General features: G+C 40.3%; 1 protein-coding gene across 1 annotated transcript in view; it reads left to right on the top strand.

Annotated features, from left to right (window-relative positions):
• Positions 1-2,103: 2,103 nt before the first annotated feature.
• Positions 2,104-20,360, top strand: part of LOC139651562 (serine/threonine-protein kinase 32A-like) — a gene marked incomplete at its 3' end in the record, with an annotated part of 26,373 nt that continues 8,116 nt past the window's right edge. Inside the window, exons 1-3 of the mRNA XM_071528523.1 lie at positions 2,104-2,155; positions 8,899-8,954; positions 11,389-11,540. Coding sequence (XP_071384624.1) covers positions 2,104-2,155; positions 8,899-8,954; positions 11,389-11,540 — 260 coding nt within the window. The remainder of the gene's footprint in view (positions 2,156-8,898; positions 8,955-11,388; positions 11,541-20,360) is intronic.

Genomic DNA, 20,360 nt, shown 5'->3' with positions numbered 1-20,360 from the left:
GAGCCGCACTGTTGCTCCCTGTGTTCCTCCTCGTCTCTGCAGCAAACCGGGCTGGAAATGCTCCTATGCTCAGTAAACCGGCGGCGTTCAAAGGTAAGGTGCCCACATCTGCCCTGCATTGGATGCAGAGGGTCTACTTTCTATTCAGTGCATGTTTCCCCATTTTATCAGATGGGCTCGGAGCAGAATGTCCTCTACGGGCAGCTCAGCACTGCGGCTTCCCGCACTATAGTTTTGAATATTTCATTTTAATCCCAGAGAGATATTGGGATCGACACACAGTCCTGTGACAGAGCTAAGATCGACTGGTGACCTTATCCACAGTCTGGGAATGACATTCAGAAGAGGCTTTCCCGCAGCGGAATGGCATCAATTTCTTCAAGTTTGCCCATTTAACCCGATAAATGCATCTAATAACTCAATTCAGCCATCAGTTCTCTTTTCTTTAAGATATTGCTTTAGGACAACGAGCTGTCACGCATACGAAAAAGAACAATAGCAATCCTACAATATATTTTCGAAGGACACTGTACAATTTTCAGCAAAACTGTAAGTCGCTATAGGGATATTAAAGTGATCGCGACATAAATATGAACGTTAAGGCGACTATAAACTTACTTTTGTGACACTCAATAGGCTATTATAGGAATATGATAGTTAAAATAAATCTAAAATAAAGTCTAAAATCTTAAACAAAGTCTGATTGATTTATTGATTGATTGTATGGTATCTGTCGTTAGTCTACATTGTGAAAGCAGAACGTCGTGCCTAAACTCTTGAATGAATGAGTCCATATGCTTACATGTTTTATGAATAAGGCAGCAGAGTTTCTGTTTTTTTTTGGTCTGACTGAATGAAATGCAGCATAGTCTATAGTAACCCATGAAGTTTCGCGTCCTGGAGAGGGCAGCCGGAGGGATTTCATTTATCTTGCGCCGCCAAACTATAAATCAAACGAAGGCAGTGATGGTGTCCAATTTTGTCCTGTTAAGAAGAAAAAATGAATCATCAAATTCATCACATTTTTGCTGTAGGGGTGCCGCTGCGGGATGATTGCCCTGATAAAAATAAATAAATAAATAAATAAATAAATAAAACTAGAGTAGTAAATAAATAAACATTAAAAAATAATAAAGAAATAATAAAATAATAAATACATACAGGCAGAAATAATAAAATAATAATAACAAATCCCTAATGAAAAATCACTATAATATTCATATAAGGGCATATAGTGTGTCTCTGGTCAATAGTGAGTTAATGAAGTTGTTGTTTTTTTAATCTCTCATGGGATCACTATAACATTCCTATAATATTCCTAAAGCAGATATGATATACTGTAGTTTATAGGGGCATTTTTAAGCTGCTTATTATCAGTATCAGATACTACTATCACTGTTGCAGGTTTAATTCATTTTAATTAGTTTCTTTCAGTTTTTTTGTTATATTTCATCCATGCATCATTAGATGCTGTGTAGGAGGATACCTTGATGTGTTTCAGAAACTCTCCCATCTCTCTCTCTCTCTCTCCCTCTCTCTCTCTCCCTCTCTCTCTCCCTCTCTCTCCTCCCCTTCCCCTCCTTCCTTAGCTCTTATGCAGGGTGTAATGTTTTCTCCTCCTCCTCTCGCAGGTTAGACTCCCAGTGAACGGAGGGTCCGAGCCAGAAACACATCATCCACACTCCTGGGATCCAAGAGCCGACCGTCTGCCCGCATTCATCTGAACAGCAGTCAAGACAGAGGGGAAACTTACACTGTGGTGTGTGTGTGTGTGTGTGTGTGTGTGTGTCAGCGCTTCACTGGCTTCAGTGCTCCCCAAGGTGTGTGTGTATATGAGTGTGTGTGCAAATATGTGTATCACAGTGGAGACTTAAGAGGAAGAAGGGATCCGTTAAGGTCAGCAAAACCTAGCCAACTGCTGCGTGTGTGTGTATGTGTCAGGGTTGAGCAATCCCGTACGTGTGTGTGTGTGTGTGTGTGTGTGAGAGAGAGGGGCTAGTGTTGACCAGGCTATGAGTGCCTCTCAGAGGGAGAGCTGTTCGATGCTGAGTTGAGCTAAGGCAGCAGAACAGGAGGATTTCGAAGAGGAGCAGAGGAGCAGCCATGGGGCTCGGACAGTCCAGCAAGGCTCCTGTCACTGACGACACCGAAGAGGGTGAGTACCAGCTGCTGCTATGATGCTTTCACTGACCTTCAAAATGATTTAAAGCCATTCCTGCTTTGGTGAATCATATGCACTACCAGTCAAAAGTTTGGACCCACGCATTTTTCTTTATTTTGTACTATTTTTCACATTTTAGAATAACAGTAAAGACATCAAAACTATGAAATGGCACAAATGGAATTATGCAGTGACCAAAAAAAGTGTTAAACAAATCAAAACTAGCTTATATTTTAGATTCTTTAAAGAAGCCACTGTTTGCCTTGATGGAAAGGCAAAGGCTTTGGAAAGAAATTCATACATAGGCATCAACTTCACTATTTATATTTGTCTAAGAAGCAAATTTCAAGCATTTAAGCATAAGCCTTTAGATCCAAATGGCTTTAAGATAACGTAAAAACATTCAAGCAGGTGTGTCCAGACTTTTGACTGGTAGAGAATAGTGATGAAAGACATGGGAGGTTGGGTGATAGAAAAGGGAATGACATAAGTTGTGCGCAGGATTTGAACTCGATAAGCACTTTACCTATTGCGTATTCTTGGGTTTCTCCTCACACAATTTCCATAGCAAAATTAATTGCACTTCAATGATTAGGCTAATGTAATGATGATTAGATTTGGCACAAGTCTGTGCAGCATCACTTTGGCCAAGTCTTTCCCAGCAACAGAAAGGAGGGATATCCCCCTCTGCTGCAGTAAGACTTTGCCTTTAAATATGGTCACAAAATCACCCAGACATGCATAGGCATAAGTCATGTTTTTTAATAGAATAGAATAGAATAGAATAGAAAGACTTTCACTGTTGAGGTATTCACTCTGAAATTCTTCCAAGAAATTCTTTGAACCCCTCTTGACCTTTTTCTCTCACATTGGCTTTGATGGTAATGTCTTCATATTTATGGTTATTGAGAATCGCCCGAATCCTGTCAGGCTATAATTTAAGCCTCTCGGAGTGATCTTCGTCGAGATCAGTTATCAAGGGAGTTGTCATGTCGATTGGCAGAGCACTTGCTTTTAATTTATTTCCCTTTTCTTTGTGACATGAGTAGATAGTACAATGTGAATTTATTGATCTGAGTCAGTCTCTTTGAAATGTATTCACTTTGGCTGCACTCCAAGGAGTTTAAATAAGCCAGTTTTATATCAGCCACTGATTCAACTGCTTTTCCCAAGTTTTTTTTAACTCCTTATTAAAGGCGTTAGCTTTTTCTGACAATGTATTTTGTATTATAGATGAATTCTCATCTCAGAAATTTGTTCCTTTTTCAGAAGTAGCAAAGTGGGGGTGTAATATCTGCAGTACTTGTCAGCTCAATCCCCTTGATGGGATAATCAAGGATTTGCAAATCACACAAGGGAATACTCCCAAGTTTCTGAATTCAACTTGTTGAAAATATTTTGTGGGAAAATAACATTCCACTCATTATCAATCAAATAAAGTTTTCGGTGTTATCATCAGTCAGCTGAGATAGGAATTTCATTATAGTGTGTGACAAACAGAATTTCTCGTCCTGTACGACTGTGTCAAATTACTGGATTGCGCCCTCCTGATGCACTCTAATGGAATCTATATCGGTGGCTTACTCTCTGTCAGTGGGAGCAGAGATCATTATTCTTGGTTAACCTTGCCGCTCAGTCATCTAGTGCGCTCTGTTGGAAATGACACTCACTCATAAGAGCAGATCTCTGGACCCCAGTCCATGCTACAGTACGCTCTGTCCGACTTCTCTCACAAAATAAAATAACTCAATATTATCGTTTATTGTCTTTCAATAGAGTCATAACGTGAAAAAAATAACAATATCGAGTTATTGTGATACACAATCCTGTTGTCTAATCTAAGTAGAAAGAAAGTACTAAGTCTCTCACAACATGAAACAATATAGGGAGTCTTATTTGAAAATTACAGTTTGATCATGCTTTATATTATCATGCAGTTCAATAAGATGAACATTTAAATTTTTAACATACTATTTTGGATTTGTTAGCCGATATCCTTATATATCAATATCAAATTGCTCCATATGGTTATTGTAATATTAATTTTGTCCATATCGCCCGGCCCTAGTTTACCCAATCTCTAAGTTACTGTAATCTTTATTATGCTTTAAATAATAGATAGCTAGCCCCAATGGCAATTGAAGCCCTAATCCAGGCAGAAATAGAGCCATAGCACTCTACTCATTGAGCGAAACAAAATTACTTTATGACTTTTTTATGATGGGTCTGTCAGTCAGACAGGGACACACAAGTTTGAAACAGAAAATGCCTCCCTGGAAACAAAGTGGTCCCTTCGCTGATGAAACTCTCGTCAGACGCAGGTAGGCTTCTCCTTGGGAGGTCAGAATAACCAGACGGGTGTTCCTTGACATTGTTGTTATTGCTTGACATTGCAGCGTGGCTATTATTTTCCCTTACTGCCCTACATACACTCCCAAGACACATAGGAATCAGAGTGCAAGAACAGGGGCAGAGAGAGATGTGAGAGAAAAGGAGGGTGGTTAAGGAGAAAGAGAGAGAAATGGAGGAAGGTTGTGAGAGGCAAAGAAAAGTGGGGTTGTGGTGAAAGGAAAGGAGTGAAGTTGTGAGGGAGAAACAGATGGAGAGAGACAGAGGTTTCACTAGAGAGAACCAACAAGTAAACACATCTAGGACTGCTGATCTACCCTGTCAGCTGCTGCACTCTACATGATCATCACCACCTTAAGAAAAACAGCACGCAAAGAAGGTCAATATACTGGATACCTGATACCCTGTCCTCACTGGATACGTACGTGACATTCTACTATGCTCACCGCACTGCAACAAATCTCCATCTTAACAAGTCATTTAGTCTATTATTGAGTCCTAAAATCGTAATTTTCTTAAAATAAGTGAAAAAATCTGCCAGCGGGGTTGGATAAGTTCATTTGTTTCCAATGTAAATCAACTCATCTCTAGAAAATTCCTGAAACAAGTGAAACTGCATTGGAAGCAAGTGGAGTTATCTCACCTCACTGGCTGAATTTTTCTCTTGTTTGAAGAAAAATAAGATTTGAAGGCTGAATATCAGACTAAATGACTTTTTTTTGCAGTGCGGAAAATTGGCAACAATCTCATTTCCCGCGATTTCTTGGTTGCAAAATAGGAGATAACAAGAAAAAAAATATATAATTTATGTTTTGATTGAATTGGAGAGTGAACCAAACAGGTTATTTTTCAACAAGTGACACAGACGCAGCTGCTGACAGAATGTAGCCGGTGTCTCCCTCTGTGCCGAGTGTCCCCAATTTCTTATCATTTCACAAGGTGACACATGTGCAGTCCTCTCATCGCATGTTGAGTGCACAGTTGCGTCATTCGCTCGCCCTCTCACAGACTACAACAATAAAGATGCAAATGATGTTTACCCACTCTTCACCTCAGGAGTCAGTCTGTAAGATCGCTGTAGGTTGGTAGGGAAACGCTGGACTGGAATTGTTCAGGGTCGAAGCACCGCAGGAACTGGAACCCTGTTGTTTTTGTTAGGATTAGAATTTCTTTCGCTTCGTCTCTTTCTGCCTTAAAACGATCTGGAGCTCAGAGACTGAAGACATAAAGCAATAGGTTTAAAATCTCCCCAGACAAAAAAACCCAAACAAAAATACACCGATAGACCAGATGGTGGCGCTATAACAAGTAACCTTAGATTTTATCCAATAAAATATATATTTTTTTCCCTTCAGATTCCTTGGCTCAAGGCAAATCTGTTGCACATACTGGTTTTTATTTCCACCATGATAGTTTGTCTGCCATTTGGAATTTTATGCGAAAACTATTTTTTGCTATTTCTCATGCAAAGTTGATCAAATGTCCATGAGATTTTGCACACTGCATATTTGGCCTTCCTGGATTATGGCTATTACATACTCAACAAGTGAGGCATAATTCCTAAATGATTAATGCTAGAGCAACCAAACATTATATACATGTTTGGGATGGGCACAGAAGTGCATCAGACCACATTTGGTCATACTGCATAGCGCCACCATCAGGCCAACCTTGCAGTACTTTCTCAATCTCAATCATAGCATTGAACTGCCTATCATGGCTATTGCAGAGGATTTTGATACACGTAACCATTTGGCCAAGACAAACAAATGAAATTGACAGGAAAGATGCACAAACCTAAACATTTAGTGCAAGAGCAAACTTCAGGATTACCACTTTAATGCACAAAGTTTATATGACTTAAAGTTTTTTTCTTTTCTTTTACGTAATTAACTTCTTACAGCAATGACCAGTTTGCTGTTCTTACTTAGAAAACAAATAGCCAAAATACTTGAACAGTCTGCTTGAGTCATGTCACCTGCACACTTTTAACCCATTGCTCAGAGCAATTTTTGTTTGGTATTGTAAGCTTTAGAGTCAGTGAAAAGAGTCAACGCTTACATATTTTACTATTTTAATTACTTTTGTTTTATTCAGTCAGTGCTAAGAATCAGGAAGACTTTATTTGCAGAGTAAATTTACAGGATTTTGTTGTTGGTGGCAGAGACAACAAGAAGGTGTTGTGCAGTTCATACTGAAACCATATTTGGTGACGTACACAAAGGTGTGTGCATGAAGGTGTGTGCTGTCAGGACATGTTTGTCTCCTCTGAGAATGACACATGTGGCAAATGTGTCCCCTATGTGTCACATACATTTTCCACCTCCTGTAACCAGGAGGCTCTGGTTAATGGACAGGCCCTGTTTACCGCTGATCATGCTTTATTCACATTGCACCGGCGCACGGACCCATGGGTTGTGTTTCAGTTGTCAGAGCAACAGCATGAGCGCTGATGTGCTCGCGCTGGTGGGTCCTTAAGTGATTTACAGGTTTCTGCATGAGAAGGGAGGGAGGGAGAGAGAGAGAGAGAGAGAGAGAGAGAGAGAGAGAGAGAGAGAGAGAGAGAGAGAGCATGAGACTCAAACTGAAAAGGCATGATTACTTCAATCCAAACTGATTAGCAGATGTCAGTCAAATTCAAATTGACTAGCAGATGAGTTCCTCAGTCAATTTATTTCCTCAGTCAATTTAGCCCATGGAAAGAGTGTCAATATGTCAATTCAGTTGATATGGGGATTTCAATCATTACACGGTCTGTTACCCATGTGTCAGTCATTTAATGTTGCACATTAAACCATTCAAAATTCTGCCAGCAACGTATGACAATCTCTATCTCCATTCAATACTCGCTCGCTCCCTCTCTCTTTCTGTCTCTTTGTATGTCTGCATATCTTCCTCTCTCTCTTTGTATGTCAGTATCTCTCTCTCTCTCTGTCTTTCTCTCTCTCTCTCTCTTACTCTCTCTCTGATCACACAGCTCTGCTCTCTCATCCATGACCACAGCTGTCTCTCTGAAAAACCCATCAGAGTAGAATCTCCAAGTAGCTCAGCAGGAAAATGACCATATTTATCTGCAGTGTATGTGTGTATGTATACACAACGGGTCTGTATATGTATGCGTGTGTGTGTGCATGTGTGTATGTGTGTGTGTGTTAAAGCGGTCCTCATATGGTCCCTATCAGAGTGGGTTGTGTAAACACTCCAACACAGATAGTGAGAGAGAGGGAAGAGCCAGTGATATGTGACTAACAGAGCATAACATTAACTGTCACATCCAATAGATCTACTGACTTCTGGCAATATGTGAGTGTGTGTGTGTGTATGTGTGTGTGTGTGTGTGTGTGTGTGTGTGTGTGCAAAAGAAGCAGGTAATGTGTGAAGTGAGCACTGTGTGTATGTGTGTTTGCATGTTTGTTTTGTGTTAGAAAGTTAGATTGTGTGCAGAGTGTGAGTGTGTGTTTGTCTTTATGCGCACACTTTTGAGTCAACTGTGTGTGTGCGCGTTTGTGTGTGCGTATGCATTTATGTGTGTATGTATGCATGCATGTACATGTTTGTGTGTGAGCGTGTGTGTGTGTGTGTGTGTGTGTGTGTGTGCGTGCGCGCTTGGTCAGATGAGAGCAGAGAGTGGGCAGCAGCTGTTCCAACCTCGGGGAAACGGCAGAGAGGGAAAACCTGCTGTCCTGGTTGCCATGGCAGCAAGAAACAAACAGCCCCATCCTGTTCCAATTGGAGATAAATGTGCTGTTAGAGGAGAGAGGGATAGGGAGTTCAGCTATTGGTCAGAGTTTGTGTGTGTGTGTGCGTGTGTGTGTGTGAGAGAGAGACAGAGAGAGAGAGAAGAGAGAGATACTGTATGTCCAAGTGCATATTCACCTGGCAGCGTCTCTCTGCTGTAAAGAGAATTGTAAAAAGGCTGAAAGGATACCGAAATACAAAAAGTCAGCTAAAACTGTCTTTTGCTCAATAGAAAAACATGCAACGTCCTTATATGATGTCTTTGTGCTGAAGCCCACTGCCGTCCTCTGGCATAATGTAAGTGACCTCAGGCCGCCATGTGAGATTTTTTTTTCCATTGAGGCCTCTGTCTGCTTCAGCTTGATTGTAGCATTATTGAAATGAGCTGAATGCGAACCTTACAGCGAACCTAACTGAATTGACACTTAACATTCAAATCTCTTTCCATTTGCAGACTGTAACGAGCCCTACTTTTCATTTTAAAAAGGCGCCAAGTGTCATCTGGTTTCCATGGCATTATATTGTATTTGCTGATAACACATTCTCATACATATTCCCTTTTCAGACGCAAGTACGTAGATGTATTTCCATTTCTGCCTTTTTGTATTTCATGAAAGATAAACAGATTCTCTCCTCTTTCTTTCCCACAGTCAATTTCGACCACTTCCAGATTCTGAGGGCCATCGGAAAAGGGAGCTTCGGAAAAGTAAGTCCTTTTTTTTTTTCGGGAAACGTGTCTTTTACAGTCAAAAGAAAAAAAAAAAGATGAATCCAAGTCACTCACAAATGAGTTAGCTTGCATGAATCCTTTGTTCTAGTGGCTTATAAGAAAATAAAGGAAAAAACAATGTCCCAATACATTTCAGCTTCATGGGTAGGAAAGTAAGAAAGTGCCAAAGTGCCCAAATTACAAATGAAATGATAAGATTTCTCCTCTTCTTCAATACAATATTAACATCACATGCAGTCTAAGCATTTCACTTTAATTTGCCGGTCTAATGCAGCAGCCAGCAGATCTAAACAAGGGAAAGTAAAATAAAAACAGTGAGCAATGCAATCTTGTTCACGGCAAAGGCACTCTTCATACCACTTAAGATGTAAATTCACTGACTTTGTGTCAGATTTGTTTTGAAATAATAAGATATTTTGATTACCTTTCCTTTGTAAAATCATATAAAGAAAGTCACAGTGGGAGTCGTAGTTGTGGAAGTGGATCGATCGTCTATTTTTCTGGGGAGAGAAGTATTAGCCCACAATATCTGATTTGCCATTGTTATATTAATGCTGTGTGGAAGGATACAAAATAATGTGGCACACTAAAGAAGATCGCAGTCATATGGTCTCTTTTTATTCAGCCATGTAGTGCAGAGCAACTGCAAACACACATCGACACTTACCAATATGCATGCTAACACGTAGGCACACACACACACACACACACACACACACACACACACACACTGCTAGTGCTCTCAGAACACCCAGCTAGAACAGTTTTTATGTCAGAAACACACACGCACTTACACACTTACACACACAGCATCACCATTCTAGACTATTGCTTAGCTCACCAACAACAGATAAGCAGTCTAATCACAGTGGATGGCAAGCTGTTCAATAGGAGGAGAGATGCGATCAGGGTTCGGCTGATTAACTGTGCCAGCTGGTCCACAGATCACTCTCTTAGATAGCAGTAATCACTGGCTTATTGACGGTTAAAGCACAGACAAGCACGACTACACATAAATGTAGGGTATTACACTGCTGCATATTGAGAATACTGTCTATTCTCACACACATTTTCAGACGGGAGCGGGCAATCAAAGTGTGATATCACACACAATTTGATATATATACAAACAGCGACCTAGAGTGCTCCAGGTATTTTTTTTTTTTTGCGTTTCGCTGGATCACATGAAAGCCTCTCCATTTATTTCCACTCGTCTAATAATAGTATGTATAAGCAACAGCGCTGTTTGAAAGGATTTCTATGCAATTCTGAAAGAAATGGTTACATTCCCTACTGACTTGCACTAGCATTGCTAATAAATGCTCACAGGAGGCTGTTGCCAATTTCTCAGGAGCATAATACACTTGTGGGAAAACTTTTTTTTTTAAATTTCTTAAGAGAGGTCTTGGTTAGTGATCCTAGAGATTAAAGGAGTAGGCTTCTAAAAATCCGGAACCTTCCTTTTAACCCTGTAACAAAAACAAAATTTCTGGTTATTGCAGTGATGTTAATAGTGAACAGGTGGAATTTATGCACCAGCTTCGCTTTCATATATTCCTACTTTTGCCCCCTGTGATTAAAATGAGGGAAGGACTATGGATTGGTTTCCTTTGTTTATTTGTTTGTTGGTTCGTTCGCTACAATATCTCAGACATTGCTGTTTGTTTATCCAAATGTCAAATGCGATATCTCAGACACCACTGATCCAATTTTGATGAAACCTGGGGGAATGATGCATCTCACCACTTTGTTGTGGTATGTTCAGAATTACACCAATTGTTGGCATGAGTGGTGCGCTATATTGGTTGTTTGTTTGTCCATGTGTCACATGCCATATCTCAGACACAAATGATCAGATTTTGACAAAACATGGAGGAATGATGCACTGCACTACTGAATTGCAACATTTCAAAATGACGTCAATTTGCCCAATGGGGGGGGGCTACATCATTCATCTGTTTGTCCATGTGTCAAACATAATATCTCAGACACTGATTGGATATTGATGAAACCAGAGGGAGTGATGCATCTCACTACGTAGAAAATTACACTGATTGGCTACATTGCTTGTTTTTCCATGTGTCACATCCGATATCTCAGACACCACTGATAAGATTTTGATTACATCTGGGGGTATATGATATATGATGAATTTTGTATTTTGCTAGAGTTTGCAGCATTATGAATGTGCAGAAAACAATATATGAGTCATTTTTGACAGTCTTGAAAGTACAAAGGCACAAGATATACAGGAGGTGAAGAGAACAGTTGAGTCGTCCTAAATTGGATTAACTGGCTTCCCAAGAACACAACCGCAACAGCAAAAGATACGCAGGCAAAACAATAACAAAGTGTTCACATAGTTTTGGCCACAGCAACGGATTAATATAACTTCATGTGCTCTTACCAGGTTTGCATTGTGCAGAAGAAGGACACTAAGAAGATGTACGCCATGAAGTACATGAACAAGCTGAAATGTGTGGAGCGGAACGAAGTGAGGAATGTCTTCAAAGAGCTGCAGATCATGCAGAACCTTGAGCATCCGTTCCTAGTCAACTTCTGGTAAGCCACCATGCCCGTGTGAATGTGGTGCATATACTGTACTGTGTGTACTTCATGTTTGCATGTCTGTGTGTATCCATTGAGCCTGTGCAGTTTTCTGTGAATGACAGGGCAAATGACTCTGGACAATTTCTTAAGAGTTTAGGAAAAGGCTTCCAAGTCGTTCTGAATTCAGAATGCTTTTACCTCAGTGTTGATTTAATGTAACCTTCTAACCTCACGCTGCTAACTTTACTCAGTCCATGAGCTTGACATTTTGAAGCAATAGACAAAAGCAAACATGAAAGAACCAAACTTTAGGTTTGCCATTTGTATCTCAGAAATGTGGTTTTAAGACAAAGAAGTAAAGTTAAAATGTTAAGTAGTACAATACAGTACAAAGTTCATAAGAAAAATTGAAGTACATGTTCATTTTAGTAGGTCATCTCCACCAAGGCTTGTGTTTCACACAAGTTATTACCATCAGTAATCAAATTTTACAATGGAATGTTTTTGTAGTGAAATCTATGCCACATATTTGCCTTTTATGGTGATTGTATCCAGCCCATTAAACCAGTGAGTGCACAGACACATGCAGAGAGCACATGACCCATTTAAAAAAACCTTTCACACGATTTTGGATTTAGTCTACCGACCCATGAAAGAAAGGTGTTTACCACTGAAGAATACTCACTCAAATCTTCAGCATCCACCTCAGCTCTTCTCACCACTTGAAGCCGCTAAAAGGAAAATGTTGTTTGCTCACTGATCCAAGCTCTGATTTTATGGGCATGACTCTCTTCTCTTGGCAGCGTCTCATTTGCCCCCTTCGCATTTGGGGTTTCAGAACCCTTTCCCTTAACAATGTGCACTTGACAAAGCACGTTCAAACTGTGAGTAGTAGTACTAATCTAAGATGACTCATCAGGTCCCTTCAAGTACCTCATTCATCACAATTTGAAGGACAGAGCTTATTGAGCACCACGAATCATACTTTGAGATGCTTGATAAGTGCCAGGCTTGTTAAGTTTCCGTCTGAAAGGCATCACCAATTCTTGATTAGCACTCTTACTCTGCGGCGTCTGATAGGGACACTCCCTGGTTCCTTCTAATTATAAAGGCAGAGAGGAAGGGAGGACTGGCAGGTCTGTCTAAAGAAGATGAATAACTGCCACAGTCCCTGCAGTCCAGTTTGTGGAATCCAGGCCCCTTTAATGGATCCTAATGCTTGCTAATCAAATTTTCTCCACATATTGTCGAATTGTTTCCCTCCTTTATTATTCCTCGCCTTGATTCAGAAGTTTGGTAATGGCCTCTGATAAGAACTGCTATTTTTGGCTTAGGCGGCTCTCCAGGAAAAACAATGAGCACTTTTTTAATTTGCGATTGCAGTGAGATCTTCAACAATTAGATGAGATAATTTGCCTAATGTGACATTGATGCTCTCCAGGTCTTTCTGTGTTTTCCTCTTGCTCCACCCTCTGTCCTCTCTCCTTCTTGCTTCCCAGCCTCTCTCCACCTCCCTTCTCTTCCTCCATTTTTCAATCCAGTCTCTTCTCTTTTTGAAAACACTTCATTATCCCGGACAGATATTGGCAGAGAACGCATCTATGGTATGACTGAATCAATAGCAGTCTTTTAATTACTAATTTGAGGGTAACAAAGCAAAAACCTCCCAGAGTGTGAGGGGATGAGAAGAGAGGAAAGGAGAGGAAACAAGAGCAGAGGATATAGGAAAGACATGCAGGAGGGAAAAGGCAAAAGGAGGAAAGGAGTAGAGGAGTAGAGGGAGGAAGTAGAGGAGGAGGACAATAAAGGAAGTGAATAGAGGGATAGAGAGGAGAAGTACAGTACAGACTCATCAGACAAACAATGCCAGCGCTGGCTTGCTTGATTGCATGCTGTGTCGGACAATAAATCCAATAAAAAAAAAAACACACAGGCTGGAAGTTAATGCTTTTGGCAGCGTTTTAAACACCCTGAGGTGGGGGAGATTTCCCCTAGAGATGTGCTTGGGTCAGCTCTGTGCCCACTCGCCCACTCTCTCTCTCTCTCTCTCTCTCTCTTGCTGGGTTGCATTGGCGCAGGCTATGATTGTCCTGAGGTAAGTGCTCAAGGTCAGAGATGGAGAGAGATTACCTGCGTGCACCGAGCCAGCGACAAGCAGAAACTAAGCTTTCCTTAACACTGCAAAAAATCTCCATCTTAACAAGCCATTTAGTCCATTATTGAGTCATAAAATCACAATTTTCTTAAAATAAGTGAAAAATCCTGCCAGTGAGGTTAGATAATTTATTGTTTTCCAATGCAAATCAACTTGTTTCAAGAATTTTGCAGAATCAAGTGTCATTTTCTTGATAGTAGTGCAGTGATCTGCCTTATTCTGACTTGTTTCAAGATACTGACACTCATTTCTAGAAAATTCCTGAAACAAGTGAAACTGCATTGAAAATAACTGGCGTTATCTCACCTCATTGTCAGAATTTATTTTCTTGGTTTAAGAAAAATAACATTTGAAGGCTGAAAATGAGACTTAAGACTTAAGATGGATGTTTTTTTTTGTGTTTTTGTCTGTCCTCGCCTGTCCTTTCATCTTCCTCCTCCACCCTCTCTTCCTCCTCTCCTCCTGTCCTCTTTTCCTCCTCCACCACCTCCTTAACCTCCTTTTCTTCTCTCTCCCCTCTGTTGTCACTGCAGTTGCCTCTTGGTCTGACCTCAGGTGTCTTTCTGTGCACTGTGTGCAGCTAAGCAGCAATGTACTTGAAAGACAAGGGCAATTAGATATGTATATGTTAACCGTCTGCTACCTTTTCTGCTCCATCTGTTTAAATTGAGGACTGCTTTTTGTAGTACACCAATGTAAAGAAACTTCAACTGATTTATTAATGGTAGAGCTTTTATTTTCTGTTATAAATATGGATATGATGTAAATATGAGTCACTTTATATCCTGTTGTATTCAGTATGATTGGGTATTTTATCATATGATGTAAACCAAGTCATTCCAAGTCACTCTATTCCTTCATTTGAAACATTATGTATGTTAAATATGGAAATACTTGCCTTCAACTCTAAAATGAAGAATAGTCCATCTATAGGTTTAACCTCAGGCTATAGTAAGTCTGTGATGCTGTCTGTTTATTGATGTGGCAGCACTAGCAGGGCAGGCCGTTGTGCCTGCGCGGCACTAAGTGCCAATCTGTAAGGGGAGCCCTCATTGGCACCGGGCTGCTTTGACACAAAGGCCGGGGTTATAGTGTATACTCACACTGTGTCAAAGAGAGATAGATAGATAGAGGGAGAGACACAGAGAGAGGGAGAGAGAGAGAGAGGGAGAGAAAGAGAGTCAGCAACTCATCCTGCACTTTCTGCCAAGATCAGACGGAGCTGTATTCCATTGAGTTTCTCACTACCAGCCCATTCTTCTTCCCCTTTCAGTGAATTTCTGCAAAGTTCAAGAGAGAACGACCAAAGTGAGGCTGATTAAGTGTAGACTTTGTGCAAGGCTGTCTTGTGCGCGTCGTCTTTCTCTCCCTCCCCCCTTTTTTTAACCGTGCATTTTGCTGTTCATTTGTTTGCTGATGGATGCTGATGAAATGCTATTGAAGAGGAATTTCTTGAAACTACAGTATCTATGTGTTTGCTGGTGGATGTGAGCGATGTGTTGAGCATGAGCTGTGTAATGTTTTCTCTGTGAACAGCACATATTTGTTTGAGTGATTAGGGCCTAAAGCATAAGGCAAACAGTGGCGCAGTCAGACACACTCTACCACGCTGCAAAAAAGGTCCATCTCGAGTTTGTTTTTGCAGTGTATGCCTACTGCAGAACTGTAATTACAAAGATACAGCAACAATGATGTGTCTTAGAAATTGTTTTTTTTCTAGAGAGAAACTGCTACATTTTTCTTCATTTTTTCTAAATATATCGTTACCAAATAAATTGCAAAATAACAATCATCTGCAGGATGCCTCTTGGGGCGGTTTCTAGTGGCACATTTCAGTATTTCCCCTTTGCACTGCTTTCAATAAATAACCTTGCAGTTAAAGATAGATAGATGTTGCAGAGAATCAAGCCAGAGAAACTCTCAAACTGCTCAAAATGAGAGCACAAATCAGGTCATTTGGGCTACAGCTTGTAACACTGAGACTAATGTTAGGATGTGTCATCACAACTAGTTTCATAGTGATACTGACAAAACAAAATCCTGCATGTATTGGCAGGCACACAGACGATTACATCACCGAGGAGTCTCCATATGTTTTCTTGCACCGGGGTCCCAGGGCTACAGAATAATAATGGTGTGCAATGGCATGCTCCAATCCAATGGCGTGGACATTTCGGAGCCCAGGGCATCTTTTCATTTGAATAGAATATGCTTGTCATAATGCAATGTTATGAACAATGTGTAATACAATACTTCCATTGAAAATATACTGACTATTATTATTTTAAAGTGTCTATCCCCAGTGACAACTGCTCCTCTGATGTAACATGCTATGGTAAAAAGTAATTGCGTAACTGGCAGAGGAAAGAAGAAGGAGGACATAAAAAAGTCTGAAACATTGTGGATCAAAAGCTTCACTTGCTTCAGGGGGTCCCGCTTTTGCTCTGTTATTATGTAATCTTACTAATGCATTTCATTTCTATGGAGAGCAAGACGTTATTCACTGTTATTCCCCATTCATGTGTCTTGTGACCAAATAGCAATGACATAATGTCCCTTAAAAAGCAATCTGATTTCCTCAAATGCTAAAAAAAAAAAGGAGAGGTGGGAGTGACTGCAGGACAGAGCGGAGTATTCCTCCAAGCATCCTGCTATAAAGGGTGTACTATATCAGAAGTATTGTATGATACAGTCCGCTCAGGTATAGAGTTACATTGGCATTTCAGATTTTACGCATTTAGTTGGCGTTATTTAGAACGACTTGGGTACAACAGAGGAATAAGTTAAAACCCCTATACTCTTCCAACATCGCAAGCAACCAATAGTAAGGAGTGCACGTTTGCCTGGAGCATAGATTGATGCCTAATGTACTGTAGCCTGTGAATTTGGCACTCAGTACAGAGCATATCTACAGCATCCACACATCACATCTTTATTTTATGCAAACATCATGTGTTGCTGAATATTGGCAAGCAGCATGTCACAGGATATTTGGCCAGGTGTCAAGGCAGATGGTAGAAGGTCGTATAGTCAGTGTCCAGTGGAATGAGCAAGAACATATCCAACTCAAGTACTGTTACTTAGGTGGAAGTAAAACCGCTGGTGTAAATTATTATTATTATTATTATTATTATTATTATTATTATTAAACCTTTATTTAGACAGATAATCTCATTGAGACACGGGGTCTCATTCACAAGAGATACCTGAAAATCTACTTAAAGACAAAACGTGTATCTCATTAGTAAATGTAACTGAGTTACATCAAAAAAGTGGGCTAATAGGCATGTACCTTGTAAGAAAAGAAAGAAAGAAAGAAAGAAAGAAAGAGAAAGTGACAGTAGTGGCAGAGCAGACATGATCTCATGAGGTGAACAATTTATCTCTATTCACTGTCTATATATCCAACATGGCGACATGAACCAGAAAAGTTGAAGAGAAAAGTTGAAAAAATCGAATTATGCAAACGAGCATGAGCATTGCACAAGAACCAACAGCTACTAACTTTAGCTCTGGTGCTAGCTTGCTAGCCTAACTATCCCATCACATCCAAATAGCTCTAGCCAGCTAGCTAGCTAGAGCAAAACACAGTAGGTTATCAAGATTATGTTTTCCATAAATATGCTAAATGAAGAAATTGCTAAAATACAAAATAGGTCTCCATAAACAAACATTGTTAAACAAACTGAGAATTTGTTCGGACACCTGCCCCCCAAAGCAAACTCAAGTTCTCAAGCTAGAACTTAAGCAAGACAAAACACAGTGGTCAACAAAGAGAAAAAAGTGATAGAGAGACAGACAGGTAAATCATGGTTCACCGCATTGGAGGTAGAAGGGTGTGAGGGCAGAGATAAAGATGAAGCTATGGTGCATCACACCTCACACCCCCTACAGACAAGATGTGGGCTACAGGTGTGTGTGTGTGTGTGTGTGTGCAGGATGGTAGGCAAGTGGGTGTATGTGTGTACGAGTGTGTGCTAGCAAGTGTATGCGCTGTTTTTGCTCCTACGTGGTCTTGTTTATGTGTGTGTGTGTGTGTGTGTGTTTGCACACGTGCGCTTCTGTGCGTGCGTGCGTGCGTGCGTGCGTGCGTGCGTGTGTGTGTGTGTGTGTGTGTGATTCAGCAGCTGAGGCAGCATTAGATACAGACTGGTGGGAACTGTCAGTCAAAGGGAGGTGTTGGGAGACTGGGGTGTGAGGAAGGTTGGAGGGCTGTCACTATCGATCCAACACGTCAAAGAGTGGGTGGGTGACCAACCGTGTCTGCTTCTGCGAGGGCAGGCTTCGGTCAGTTGGTGTGTGTGTGTGTGTGTGTGTGTTTGGGAGTTTGTGTTTGTGTGTGTGTGTCTAATCACCCTAATTACAATACTTTGTGCTGAACAACAAAGTCTTGATTAGCCATTTTGCTATTGAGATTTACTGATTTGGATTCTCTACTTGAAACTTCTTGATTCAAACTGTTCATTAATCACAAAGAATGGCTGCTAATTAACAACATTCATTAAACCATTTGGATTGCTGATGTAGTTTAGTTCACTTGGTTCACAAAAGGTTTTCAGGTTACGTAAGATGGAGTATTACAGGGAAAAACCAGACTTTCTTCAAGACAATACTACCATTCTCTTTTAAGAGGGGAGACAATGTCATTTTGCTGGATATGAATGGTAAGATCTGTGGGGAGATCTGTGGCACGTTTCTTCTTCTTAATTTATTCTTAATGTTCAAAAAATTGTATACGAGATGCTTAGGATTTGCTCAGTTTGATTAAAACGAAAGATTTTCAGCTTGATATGAATTCTGCTTAGCACAGGATTAACTTGTTTAGAATTTCCCTTCTATAGAAAACTGACATTCCTTGCAATCTGGGAATTGCAGAAGTCAATATTGCAATTGCCATTACTGTTACTTTTAAAGAGGGGAAACAGGTCTTTCTGTAAGGACACACTGTTACCATTAGTTTTTGAGCCCCTGTGGTTTCTAGACACTTCCATTACTGATGTGGCCTGGGGTGACTCTGCCACTAAAAGCTCCATGCAAGATGTTCTCCCATCAGTCTGACTGCCTGCAGGCCATTCAGAGGTCACATTGAAACGCATGTGTGTAGCGGAGCAGAGAAAGACACAGAAAGAAAGACTGAGAATGAGAGAGAGAGAGAGAGAGAGAGAGAGAGAGAGGACGAGAGAGACAGAGGGAACTTCAGAGAAAACGAAAGGGGACAAGAGAGACTGAGGGAGAAAGGACAAGAGAGAGCAAGCGAGAGGAAGGGAGATCAAGAACAGGCTGTGATCAGGGAAACAGGCTAGATGCCAGGAAAGCTAATGAAAAGTCTGCAGCATTTCAACATAATGTACAGGTGGGACTCTGCAGTCTGACTGCCGCTCTGCTCTCTCTACCCAACATGCTGGTCAAGGCATCCGGCTTCTGTCCAGCTGCTAACGGATGCTGGAGATCTTTCTGTCCTGTTGTTGCTGTCTGCAAAGTGAAATAGAGACAGTTGACAAGGTATTGCTGCTGTACAAATGGAAAAAAAATAAAGCAATTTGCTAATTGTCTGGCTGATCCCTTTCCCTCTCTCTCTACTCCCACATCTGTTGTCATATCTTTTCCCCACTCTCTCTCTTTCTAACATGTTTAATGGTCTATTATTTATTGGTTTTAGGTTGGTGAGAGTCCATGTCTAAATGTAATTACAGCAAATATCAACATAAAAACAATAGCCTACAAAATCCTCACAAAAGCTCACACGAAAATATCAGAACTTTTACAAAATCCTGCAGTTCTGTGAAATCTACAGTTGCCTCATGCATTCAGATGTTCACATTTGTTGCTTTACATGTCCATATTGCAGTTGTGTGAACTAGTAAGTGTTTATTTGGGTGAATATTTGAAGCTATAAACAAGTAATATAATGAGTAAAACTGCTCAAGTGTAAAATTGGATCCCTAGGTCACTGTTTGAAACAACAAACTGAGCTGTTTAGATGTGGTAGCACTATTACCCCAGCAATTTATATTAGAATAATTAGGTTATTATAGGGCAGCAGGAGTAGTGGTTTTACATGTTAGCTTAGAGGTCGGTCAACAAACAATTGCAAATGGTTATTTTGAGTCATTTTTCTCCTTAAAACTAAACGTTAAATCGTATCTAAACATCTGTTAGACTATTAAATGAAAAAATGATTGGGACTCAAACAGCATTGGCAGATGAAGCGCTGTTATATTTACTTAATTTTTACTAGGCTTTATTTTTATGGTATATTGTTTACTTTAGTGTGTATTAATTTTTTTCTATCACTATTGTTATTATTGACAACTATAATGTGTTTAACTTGAGTTTGTTTGTTTCTTACTGTCTGTCATTCAACTGCTGGCTAGAACAACTGAAGATACCTTCCAGGAAAATAAAAGTTATTCTATTCTATTCTATTCTATTCTATTCTATTCTATTCACATCCATGAAGAGGTTCAGGGTGAATCTCATGCTCATATTACTGGTTGTTATTTTTGCTTAGAGCCTACCTGTGATGCAAAAATTAATGAGCACTGCATCCAATTCATGGTGACAGCGGTGGCAGGGGGCCACTGGAGACTTCATACATATTCATACACCTTTTCAAATACTATGTCACTGTGTCAGAGAGAGAGAGAGAGAGAGAGAGAGAGAGAGAGAGAAAGAGA

The sequence above is a fragment of the Centroberyx affinis genome, unplaced genomic scaffold, assembly GCF_046629955.1.
Source record: "Centroberyx affinis isolate AG114_WGS23_722 - 3 ecotype Tasmania unplaced genomic scaffold, CSIRO-AGI_Caff_v1 ptg001683l_1, whole genome shotgun sequence".
In the NCBI taxonomy this organism is placed as follows: domain Eukaryota; kingdom Metazoa; phylum Chordata; class Actinopteri; order Beryciformes; family Berycidae; genus Centroberyx; species Centroberyx affinis.
The sequence above is the reverse complement of the archived record's forward strand: the minus strand, read 5'-3'. Positions and strand labels throughout refer to the sequence as shown.